Below are 12,155 nucleotides of genomic sequence, written 5' to 3'. Positions count from 1 at the left end.
TGTGACCTTCTGCATGCAAAGCAGATGCTCAAACCACGGAGCTACAGGCATCCCCTCCAAGAAGAATGCAGGGCACCCTTTACACATGTCAACCAGGCCGTTGGCAGCGAAATAAAAGGTTGCTGTCTCTTTAACACCCGGCGCAGTGGCTTTCGAGGCCTATTTGGGTCTTTTCCAAATTCCAAGCAGAAAATAAAAGAGGATGTATGTTTTTCTTATCCCCGCCACCCCCATCCCGCTTAGCAACCCTTGTTTCTCTTTCTTCCGCCTGTGTGTTTCTCAGAGGGCGAGGGGGAAAAAACCCAGGGAGTTCCCATAGCAATTGGGAAGCAAAAGAGCTCTCCACCCCCCTCCTGATTCAAAGAGGAACAGAGAACCCGGCACAGAGCCCTGCAGACTTGCGCCACTGAACCAGGCCTCAGCTGGGAGGACGATCTGCAGTGCTAGGTTGCTGCAGTGGAGCACACTTAAATCAGGATTCCTCATTTCTGGGGGCCGGCCTCCAGTACAGCTGGGAGGTGATGGGAGCCTATCCCTGAAGCATTTAGAGGGCACCAGGTTGGCAAGGCTGATTTTAGCCATAAAAGCAGAAATTTCACGGGAGCTGCAATCCTCTCATTTAAACCAAGAGTTGGCTGCATCAGTGAAGATGATTTATTAGTTGCATTTTTGCACTCAAGGATAGCTTTGCTGGATCAGGCCAATGGCCTATCCAGTGTCCTGTTCTCACAGTGGTCCGACAGATGCCTGTGGGAAACCTGCAAGCGGGATCCAAGCACAAGAGCCTTCTCTCCTCCTGCAGTTTCCAGCTCAGAAGGATTACTGACTGTGGAGGCAGAGCACGCCATTGATAGCCTTCCTACCCATCAATCTGCCTAATCCTCTTTCAAAGCCATCTAAGTTGGTGGCTTCAGAGTGACTTACCCAGTAAAACGAAACAAGGAAAAGCATAAAGATCAGATAAGAACTCCAATGCTCGACTGTATTTAAAAGAAATAATGGTAATGCCATAACCACTGGGCATGTGCAGAGGGCTCTTTCCTCAATCTTTTCCCCTTCGGGAATCTTCTGTTCTAGAAATTCAAAGCGCAATGTTGGGAAAGCAGGAAACTCCCGGCAATTTACAGCACCCTCCCCGACGGCAGATCCAAACCAGGATACCATCCCTTCAACTCTCAGCAAGGGCTTCTGAGCTTGCACAGAGTGCTTTTCCTCCCTATGGGCAGAGCCAGCCTGCTCCTAAATACCTGAGCTCTATGGTTAGAGACCCACCATTTCCCCAGTTGGCTTGGCCCCCAATTTCTCTTACTATAGAATTTGGGGCTGCTGGTGGAGGAAATCATTATTATTCCCCCTTGCTCCCCCCCCAAAAAAACCCAAGAACGTAAGAGAGGGACTCCCAAGAAGGTGAAGCGGGACTTCACCCCAGGGTATCTCGGAAGCCCTCGAGGCAGCGACGCTTCCACTCCTTGGAAACAGCAGGAGGGGAGAGGGCTCTTGTGCCCCGGTCCTGCTCTGAGGGCTTCTCATTGACGCGTCTGCTTGGCCACTCTAGATGGGCCCTTGTGGCCTTGATCCAGTAGCCGGGTCCTTCTTCGGAAAGAGCGAGCGCCTCCTAAGCATGTGCAGAGCGCCTCCCTCCGCCCCCGCCACGCGGAGCTCAGCCTGCGCGTGGGCAGGCCCTTTGCGTCACGCGCGCTTGGCAATCCCCGGCACCTCTCCTCTCCTCTCTCTCTCCCTGGAGAAAAGAAGCAGTGACCCGACAAGGAGTAGCGAAGGATGGGCGTGTTTCGTCCCTGATCCGGATGAGATCAAGGCGCCGGCAACGGGAAGGAGGCGGCGGAGAAGCAGGAGCAGGCCAGCCGGGGCTGCTCCAGACGCCCCCCCCCCATCTCTCCCATCGCCGCTGGAGGGGTCATGGAGGCACTGAGCCCCGGAGGCGGGTAGCCAGCCAGGGCGCACCTACCCAAACCTCGCCGCGCCCAGGCGCGCTCCTCTCTCCAGCTTCCTCCCGGCCGGGCCAGCGGCTCCACCTCTTCCTTTGCCTCTTTGAGCCGCTTAATTCCCAGCAAGCGATTAGCAGGCTCGGATCGGATCCTGCGGCAGGCGGCGCCTCCACCTCCTCCTCCTCCCGGCTTTGCTGCTGGTGCTGCGCGGCTCTTTTCCCTCCACCGACGGCGCGCTGCGCCTTGGAGAGGTTCCCGCTTCCTCGAGGGGGGCCGGCCAAACGGAGACGACGACCCCCCACCCCAACCAAGCCTGGATTGCTTGTCCCTTCCCTCTGGAGACAGGTCGCCGAGGCTGCTGCTGCTTCCCTCTCTTCTCTTCGCCCCCCGAGGGGTCTTTGAATTCTCTCCGTGCGCCCTTGGCTCTCCTTTCGCCCGCGCGCGCAAAAACGGGGGGGAAAAAGTTCCCGGCGAGGGAAAGGCGCACGTGGGAAAGGGAAACGAGAGAACCCGGGTGCGATGACGCGTGGCTGGTGTTGTTTGAAGGACGGGGAGGGGTGAACGACGCCCTTCCTTCTCTCTCCCTCCCCGGGGGGAAAAAAGTCCACGTTGGGTTTGTGTATCCGCGCGGGGAGTGTCTCCCCCAGCCCGCCCAGATCCGGGGAGAGAAGCAAGACTCCGGTCCGTCATGGTGATTCGGGTGAGTTTATATGATAGAATATGGTTTCTTTGCGGGGTTGGGGGGGGCAAGCTGTTGGACGCGCGGGCGGCATCTGCACGGATTAGAATGGCTGGCCCTGGTTCAGACGTGCGGGCCGCGCAGTGGAAGGCTGCCGCATCAAGTGATGACTTGCATGTGTGAACAGGATGGGGGTGGGGCGTCGGCGTCACCCTAGCCGGTCAGACTTTCTTCTCTCTGCCTCGAACGCGGTGGCTTTTTTTCTCGAGGGCTCGGCGCATTCGGTTGCCCTGCGCTGAGCCGTCGTGATCCGTGTGGAAGCCCCCGAACCCGTGAACAGGTTCCGCTGGAAAGCTTCGCGTGGGTGGGAGGGGTGTAGAAGTTTGCCTGGGATGGTGTCCCATTCACGTGCTCAAGCCTTCCGTGGATGCTCGACTGATAAGCTTGCACGTGTGAATCCCCAGAAGCGTGGCATGGGGGGGGGTTGAGGAGATGGGTATTCAAGGTTTGTCTGTGGTGGCTCATCCAGCACTTGATGAATGAAATATGAAATTGTGTGTCTCAACCCAAATGGCTAAACTGTGTGAGTGTGATCACACACACAACCACAAAATTCCTCCCACCCCCAATTGTATCTAATTTGTTCTTGCCTTATCATGAGTCCTCAGGTTCCCTTCTCAGATTCTTCCCCAGAGTGGTATTGTCTTTCCTTCTCATATGACAGGTTTGAGAACTTAATACTGAGTCATAGTGTCTCTCAGGTGCCGCAGGGTCGTCGAACCTGCCCACCCACTCAATTGAGTCATGATAGGAGCAAGAGATGGGTAGCTCAGTGGTTAGAGCATCTTTTTTTATAAAGTTTTTTATTTATACAACAAGAAAAACAAACAAACAAAAACCACAAATACCAAATTACACACAAATTACAAAAATAACCATAGACACATAATTTTCTTAGCAAACAATAAAACATCTATTGGTCTTAACACTAAAGACCCAGCCTCCCGTCTATTCCATATTTCGATTTCATATTACTTATTGCCAATACACATTTTTTTAATAATTAAACTTATTCTCATTGAATCTAATTTCTTATATCTACCTTGCAACTATTACTGAAGTTCCTCGAATGCTGCAACAGAATTTAAACTACTATATTTATTTTTCAGATATTCTTTAAAAACCTCCCATTTAGAAATAAATTCCTGTTTTGATTTATTCTTTATTTTTTCTGATAAAAGTGGTTAGAGCATCTATCTGCTTTGCAGCCAGAAGGTCCCTGGTTTAACCCCCAGTGGCATCTCCCGTTTGGGCTGGGAGAGAGGATCGATACCAGAAACCCAGGAGAGCTGCTCTCAGTCAGTGTAGATAATACTGAGCTATGTGGACCAGTGGCCTGACTGGCAGCTTCCTATTTAATTCAGCTCCGCTTTTACAATCATGAGGACTAGCCTCTTAATAACAAGGATTAGCATTTATCTTGTTTTGAGGGGGTACAGACAATACTGAACTGGATGGGCCAGCTGTACAAGGCAGCCTTTAACGTTCTAACCAGTTTCATTCAAAAGGAGTTAGAACGTGGCTCTGATTTTTAGGGTGAAAGTGCCCTATCCCCCCAGTTTATCTATCTGTGCTCCTCCTCCACTTAAGTTCCAAGCTGCAGCAGAGAGAGAAATGGTTGTGGGAAATGAAACACACCTGTTTTGATCTCGGTCTGACTTCTGCTTTTATAATTGGAGCAGTCCAAGTTTTCAGCATATAGGTCTGTTACCCACCTGGCTGTCTTAGAGGGCTGTAAACAGTTACTCTAGGGACACAGTGATGTTTATTACGCCGGTGTGATGTAATGGTTAGAGGGTCGAACTAGGACCTGGAAGACCAGGGTTCGAATCTCCACTCAGCCATGACCTTGGACCAGTCACACCATCTCTTAGCCTAACCAACCTCACAGGCTTGTTGTAAGAATGAAATGGGGAGGAGGAAAACCATGTTCACCACATTGAGATCCTTGTAAGATAAGGGTAATAAATAATGATGCCAAGTCAGTCCTTTGGTCTGTCTAGCTCAGTATTGTCTACAATGTTTGGCAGCGACTGTCCAGGCTTTCAGGCAAGAGGCATTCCCAAGCCCCACCTGGAGAAGCTGGAGAATGTACCTGGGACCTTCCCCATGCAAGACAGATGCTCTACCCCTGTCCTTGTCTTCCTTACCTTCAGAGCCAATATCTGGGTTCCCCTTTAGGCTACATCACTGATAGATACCGTATTTGCACGAGTCTAACGCGCCATCGAAGCTTAAAGCGCACATCGATTTTCAGAACCTTGAAACAAAAAAAAAGTATTTGCTGGCCAATAATAATAATAATAATAATAATAATAATTTATTATTTATACCCGTCTATCTGGCTGGGTTTCCCCAGCCACTCTGGGCAGCTTCCAACAGAATATTCAAATACAATAACCTATTAAACATTAAAAGCTTCCCTAAACAGCGCTGCCTTCAGATGTCTTCTAAAAGTCTGGTAGTTGTTTTCCTCTTTGACATCTGGAGGGAGGGTGTTCCACAGGACTACCGAGAATGTTAATGTACCATTGAATCTAATGTGCAACTTAAATTTCTCCCCCCCCCAAAGGTGGGCATTAAATTTGAGTAAATACGGTAATGAAGGGATGTGGGTGGCGCTGTGGGTTAAACCACAGAGCCTAGGACTTGCCCAAATCGGCGGTTCGAATCCTGTTGCTCAGTCCCTGCTCCTGCCAACCTAGCAGTTCGAAATCACGTCAAAGTGCAAGTAGATAAATAGGTACCACTCTGGCGGGAAGGTAAACTGCGTTTCCGTGCGCTGCTCTTGTTCGCCAGAAGCGGCTTAGTCATGTTGGCCACATGACCCAGAAGCTGTACGCCGGTTCCCTCGGCCAATAAAGCGAGGTGAGCGCCGCAACCCCAGAGTCGGCCACAACTGGACCTAATGGTCAGGGGTACCTTTACCTTTACTTTAAATACGGTAATAAATCTAACACATAGAATTCTGTGCCATGGGATGTGGTTGGCCAGTAGCACAGGGAGCTCAAGAAAGGGATTGGGCAATTGATGGAGGGCAAGTCTATTGATCACTTTCAGCTATTGCAGTTAAGACTTTCAACCCCAGTGAACTATTTATCTGCATGCCAGCTTTGTTGTAGGGAAGATCTGGGCTCCCAGAGGCATCCGGCTAGCCACTGTCGGAAGCAGGAGGCTGGGCCAGGTGGACCTTGAGCTATTCCAGCAGCTACTTCTTACAGCCTTATTTCCGTTGTAAGTTTGGCCCCACCTGTGCTCTGTACATCTCAGTATCATATGACTTTAAATAGTCACGGCTTCCCCCAAAGAATGCTGGGAATCCTTCCCATGGAACTCTGGGAATTGTAGCTCCGAGAGTGGGTCTCTCCTGACTTTCAGCACCCTCAAGGAACAACACTTCCCAGGATACTTTGGGGGAGGGGAAGCCATGGCTGTTTAAAGCGATATGACATTGTTTTAAATGTTATATCGCAGGTGGGGCCTTTGTTCTTTTCCCCAAAGACCTCAGAGGCTTCTCCCCATTTTATCCTCTCAACGATTGGTTGAGAGAGAGGCCATGGAGTTTAGGTGGTGATCTGAACCCAGATCCCTGAGTGCTGTTGAACCTGATTCACTAGCCAGGGTATAAATAATACCATGACTGATTGATTGATTGCATTTTTATCCCACTTTCTCTTTAAGGAGCTCAAGGTGGCGCACAAACTTCTCCCCATTTCATCTTCACAACAACCCTGCAGTGTAGGTTAGTTTGAGAGGTGGTGACTGGCCCAAGGTCACCCTCACTGAGCTAGACGTGGCTGAGTGGGGATTTGAACCTGGGTCTTCCAGGTCCCCCTAGCCCAGCGCTCTAACCACTGTGCCACACTGTCTCGCAATGCCAAAACAGTGCCTTTCTTTCTGCATTGCGAGCTCCCCAGCAGCAGCCTTTTCAACTTGGCACCCTGCAGAATCTGTCGGACTACACTTCCCATCAGCTGGCTGGCTGGGACTGATGGGAGTTGTAGTCCAACCATATCTGGAAGCCACCAGGTTGACAACAGCTGCATGGCTGCCTTTCCAAGTTGAAGGTATCCCAGCTGCATCCCGTGGAGGGAAACCACTGATGAACGAGTTGGGACTGGATGTAAACTTGGGGATAGATAGTAGAATCATAGAATTGGAACACAGCTGTCAACTTTTCCCTTTTTTAAAGGGAAATTCCTTTATTCTGAATAGGAATAAAGGTCCATTAGGTCCAGTCGTGACCGACTCTGGGGTTGCGATGCTCATCTCGCTTTACAGGCCGAGGAAGCCGGCGTTTGTCCGCAAACAGCTTCCGGGTCATGTGGCCAGCATGACTAAGCCGCTTCTGGCGAACCAGAGCAGCGCACGGAAACGCCGTTTACCTTCCCACCGGAGCGGTACCTATTTATCTACTTGCACTGTGTGCTTTGGAACTGCTAGGTTGGCAGGAGCTGGGGCCGAACAACAGGAGCTCACCCCGTCACGGGGATTTGAACCACCAACCTTCTGATCGGCAAACCCTAGGCTCTGTGGATTAACCCACAGCGCCACCTGCGTCCCTCTGCAATTCAGGAATCACAGCTAAATCACCTGGCTTTCGACCACTTGCAACCAAGTGAAGATACCTGGGAGCCAGGATGGCATCTGATATCTTCCCCATCTGGGGTCTTTGGATCTGGACTGTTTTCACACACTAATACTCCATTCTGTAGAATTCGACCAGTTATATTTTATCTCTTCGGTCAGAATGAATTTCTGCAACCAAATTGCTTTCTCTGAGCAGGAACACTCACCATTAAGAAAAAGAGGTCAAGATAGGCCAGTATATATATATGTGGACTGTCCCTGGATCAAGTGACTTTTCTTCTTTAAGTTCTCAAAGCTCTTAACCTAGCTCAAGGTTGTCATCTGAACTAGCCAGATGTTTGACTGAGAATCAATCACAGCCAGTCCTTTAGAGCCACAGTCTTGCCCCCCCCAAAAATGGCAACTAGACAACCCTCTTTGCCAACTGCAACTTTGTTAAATTTCAAGCACACCTGCCAACGGTACCCTCCCTCTGCCAAATGCCTGGGAGCTGTTTGTGGAAGGGCACTTTGCATATACTCTGATGCACCCATTCTTTTGCTCCCTCCGATCGCAGGGCTGAGCCGCCCTGAGCTGCCGTTAACGGTAGAAAACTAAACTCTTGGGTTGCTTCTCAAACTGAAGCCCACTTAATGGGTGGGTCAGGTTCTGTACTGTGACTCCCCACCCCCCACAGGATTAGGCCACTGTGAATAATAAGAGAGTGAGAGAGGAGATGAGTACAAAGAGATTCCCTGCCTTCCTGTCCCTCCCTGAAGTTCACAGGCTCTGAATGGGAACTTTGCCCCTGAATACGTGGGATGAGTCATCCTTACCAGCAGAGGGACTTGAGCCAGAAAGAAGTTTGTTTAGGCACCTGAAAAGCACTGAGCGAGAGGAGGTGGCTCAGTGCCCGGTTGTTTGGTTGGCACCTGAACCAGCAACACCCCCCTCCAGGGCCTCCATGGAAACCCCCCTGACCCCCAACTCCTATTTGTGCAGACTGACCCACCCCCACAACAACTCAGCTGATTGGTTTTCAACCAGATTGTGGACCACAATATTTGAAGCTCTGCAGTGGCTCCCCATTTGTGGAACACTCTCCCCAGGGAGGTTCAACTGGTGCCTTCATTATACATCTTTCGGCGCCAGATGGAAAGGTTCCTCTTCAGCCAGGCCTTGGGCTAACGGAACATCCAATGCCCTTTGAAATGTGTTGTTTGTAGGGGGAATTATTGGTTTTTGTCCTTTTTTATTTTTATTTTTTAAAATATACAATGGTACCTTGGGTTAAGTACTTAATTCGTTCCGGAGGTCCGTTCTTAACCTGAAACTGTTCTTAACCTGAGGTACCACTTTTGCTAGGGACGCAGGTGGTGCTGTGGGTTAAACCACAGAGCCTAGGACTTGCTGATCAGAAGGTCGGTGGTTCGAATCCCCATGATGGGGTGAGCTCCCGTTGCTTGGTCCCAGCTCCTGCCAACCTAGCAGTTCGAAAGCACGTCAAAGTGCAAGTAGATAAATACGTAGGTACTGCTCTGGCGGGAAGGGAAACGGCGTTTCCGTGCGCTGCTCTGGTTTGCCAGAAGCAGCTTAGTCATGCTGGCCACATGACCTGGAAGCTGTACGCCGGCTCCCTCAGCCAATAAAGCGAGATGAGCGCCACAACCCCAGAGTCGGCCACGACTAGACCTAATGGTCAGGGGTCCCTTTACCTTTACGTTTACCAACCACTTTTGCTAATGAGGCCTCCCGCTGCCGCTGCACGATTTCTGTTCTCATCCTGAAGCAAAGTTCTTACCCTGAGGTACTATTTCTGGGTTAGGGGAGTCTGTAACCTGAAGCGTCCGTAACCCGAAGTACCACTGTATTGTAATTTTATGTTGTGAACCGCCCTGAGATCTTACAGACGAAGGGCGGTGTATGGATTTAATAACAATAATTTTGAAAAGCTGCAGCACCAATTTGGGCGGCTTTAAAGGCTTATGCTAATCTGTGTAGGATAAGGCTACTGTGTGTGTGTGTGTGTTGAGTTTTGCAGTGTGCCTCTGAATGCCAGTTGCTGGAAATCTCAGGTGGGGAGAGGGCTGTTATGCTCAGGTCCCGCCTGTGCACTTCCCAGAAGAGGCATCTGGTTGGCCAGTATGAGATCAGGGTGCTGGACTAGATGGGCCACTGACTTGATCCAGCAGGACTGTTCTGATGTCCCTATGCAGTGTTAGAAATTCCCCAGGTGTGTTTTGCTACTGGCGCAGGTCCAGTTGCAACTACGCTGAGATTTACAGTAGTAGCTTGGGTTACAGACGCTTCGGGTTACAGACTCCGCTAACATACAGCTTCCTTAGTCATGTGGCCAGCATGACTAAGCCACTTCTGGCGAACCAGAGCAGTGCATGGAAACACCGTTTACCTTCCCGCCAGAGCAGTACCTATTTATCTACTTGCACTTTGACGTGCTTTTGAACTGCTAGGTTGGCAGGAGCAAAGACTGAGCAATGGGAGCTCACCCCCTTGCGGGGATTCGAACCGCCGACCTTCTGATCGGCAAGTTCCAGGCTCTGTGGTTTAACCCACAAGCGTCAAGCAATGTAGCTGAGATCATAGAACTGTAGTGTTGAAAGGGATCCCTGAGGGTCATTTAGTCCAACTCCCTATCAAATTGACAGTCCATTGTGGTGAGTGCAACCTAGGTTTAAGGTGCCATTTAGCACCCAGCTTATATATCTGAATTTCTAACAGTGTTTCTATGCTATGTTCTAGCTCCATTGTCAGAGACAATGTGCCTCTGGATATCAGTGGCTGGGAATAATCAGTGCTTTTTTTCTAAAAAAATGTTTAGGGGTACTCTCATTTTCCTACTCATTATTGAAATACTGCCCCTCAATGAGGCCAAACTTAGATTCACAAAATATTTATGGGTATTCATACCCCTGCGTCTCCCCAGAAAAAAAGCACTGGGAATAATAATAATAATAATAATTTATTTATTTATTTATTTATTTATTTATTTATTTATTTATACCCCTCCCATCTAGTTGGGTTTCCCCAGCCACTCTGGGCAGCTGCCAATAGAATATTAAAAACACTATCAAACATTAAAATCTTCCCTAAACAGGGCTGCCTTCGGATGTCCTCTAAAAGTCAGATAGTTGTTTATTTCCTTGGCATCTGATTGGAGGGTGTTCCACAGGGCGGGTGCCACCACCGAGAAGGCCCTCTGCCTGGTTCTCTGTAACTTCGCTTCTCGCAGTGAGGGAACCGCCAGAAGGCCCTCGGTGCTGGACCTCAGTGTCTGGGCTGAACGATGGGGGTGGAGACACTCCCAGAGGTATACTGGGCTTTAAAGGTCAGCACCAACACTTTGAATTGTGCTCAGAAACCGCAAGCAGGGAGAGAATGGTGTCGCACTCAGGTCCTGCTTACAGGTTTCCCAACAAGGAAACACTTGTTCCTGCCTTGCAGCGGGTTGACTCTCGTGCTCCCTTCTAGCTGTGCAATTCTGTGAATGTAAAGTGGGTGATTCAAGGGTCAGTTTCTCTCTGTGTGTGTTGTAAATTGTGGTATCTCCTGATTTTCTCCCCTGCCAGTGATGAGCTGTGGGAATATGCAAGATGGCTGACCAGAGCAACATCCAATCGGCGGCTTCCAAGAGCATCCGCCCCTTCCGCTCCAGCGAGGAGTATCTCTACGCCATGAAGGAGGACCTGGCCGAGTGGCTCAACACCCTCTATGACCTCGACGTCCAAGTGGAGAACTTCATGGATGTCCTGGAGACCGGCTACGACCTCTGCCAGCACGCCAACAACGTCAACCGCATTGCGCTGGAGTTCCAGCAGCTGCACCCGGAGGCGGCGTCTCGCATGAGGATCCCGCAGAAGGAGGTGGTCTTCCAGGCCAAGAACGTCATGCCGGGCTCCTTCATCGCCAGGGACAACATCTCCAACTTCATCCAGTGGTGCCGCCAGGAGCTGGGCATCCAGGATGTCGTGATGTTTGAGACCAACGACCTGGTGCTGAAGAAGAACGAGAAGAACTTTGTCCTTTGTCTCCTGGAGGTGGCCAGGAAGGGCTCCAAATTCGGGATGCTGGCTCCCATGCTCATCCAAATGGAGGAGGAGATCGAGGAGGAGATGAGAGACCAGGTGGCCTATGGTGAGCTGGAGACGGAGGAGGCGAGCGAAGTCCTGGGGCCCAAGTCTCCTGTTTACCCGAGCAGAAGCCAGAGGATAACTTTGTGTGACCTCAAGAACCTGGATGAGCTGGTGAGTCTCTTCTGTCCTGCTGGCATCCTCTTTATTTATTTAAAATGTGTCTCCTTTTACAGACTGAACCCTTCTCCTGGCTGTAATTCTGCAGGGCTGGCTAGCAATTGTATCAGCATATTTACTGAGTCATGTCAATGTTTGTTTATGTCGTTATTTTAAAATATTTCTATCCCAGCGGGTAACAAACAGCCACAACACAAATATAACCCTCTTCGGGGGGGGGGGGGAATCCAAGTTAATAAATGAACAGCATCCAACCTGGTTAAGAAATTTCCAGCACTGCAGCAGTAACAGAACTGAGCCACCATAGCGTTTGAAATTCCCCAGGCAATTTTTGCTATTGGTGCAGGTCCAGTTGCGACTATGTTGAGATTTCTGCGCGCCAGGGTTGGCAACCGCAGTTTAAAAACCTCTGCCTTAGTCCCTCGTTAATGCCTTGTCCATTTCCATTGTGTGTGTTTCTCCTTCCTGCAAGTGACTTGTTGTAAGAGCAAGCTACAGCCAAGCAATGTAGATCATAGAACTGTTGCACTGGAAGGTGAAAAGACGTTCCGTTGTGGCGACTATAACTGAGAGTTCATAGGCCATTTGGCACCTAGCTTATGCATCTGGGTTTTCTAACACCGAGCCAGAAGT

General features: G+C 50.1%; 1 protein-coding gene across 1 annotated transcript in view; it reads left to right on the top strand.

The window, feature by feature from the left end:
- The first annotated feature begins 1,634 nt into the window (after positions 1 to 1,634).
- Positions 1,635 to 12,155, top strand: part of GAS2L1 (growth arrest specific 2 like 1) — a 48,687-nt gene continuing 38,166 nt past the window's right edge. The window contains exons 1-2 of the mRNA XM_081892279.1: positions 1,635 to 2,646; positions 10,842 to 11,516. Of these exons, the coding sequence (XP_081748405.1) occupies positions 10,866 to 11,516 (651 nt within the window). The 5' untranslated portion in view covers positions 1,635 to 2,646; positions 10,842 to 10,865. The remainder of the gene's footprint in view (positions 2,647 to 10,841; positions 11,517 to 12,155) is intronic.

This window comes from Podarcis melisellensis (genome assembly GCF_964234715.1).
Source record: "Podarcis melisellensis genome assembly, chromosome: 16".
NCBI lineage: Eukaryota > Metazoa > Chordata > Lepidosauria > Squamata > Lacertidae > Podarcis > Podarcis melisellensis.
The sequence above is the reverse complement of the archived record's forward strand: the minus strand, read 5'-3'. Positions and strand labels throughout refer to the sequence as shown.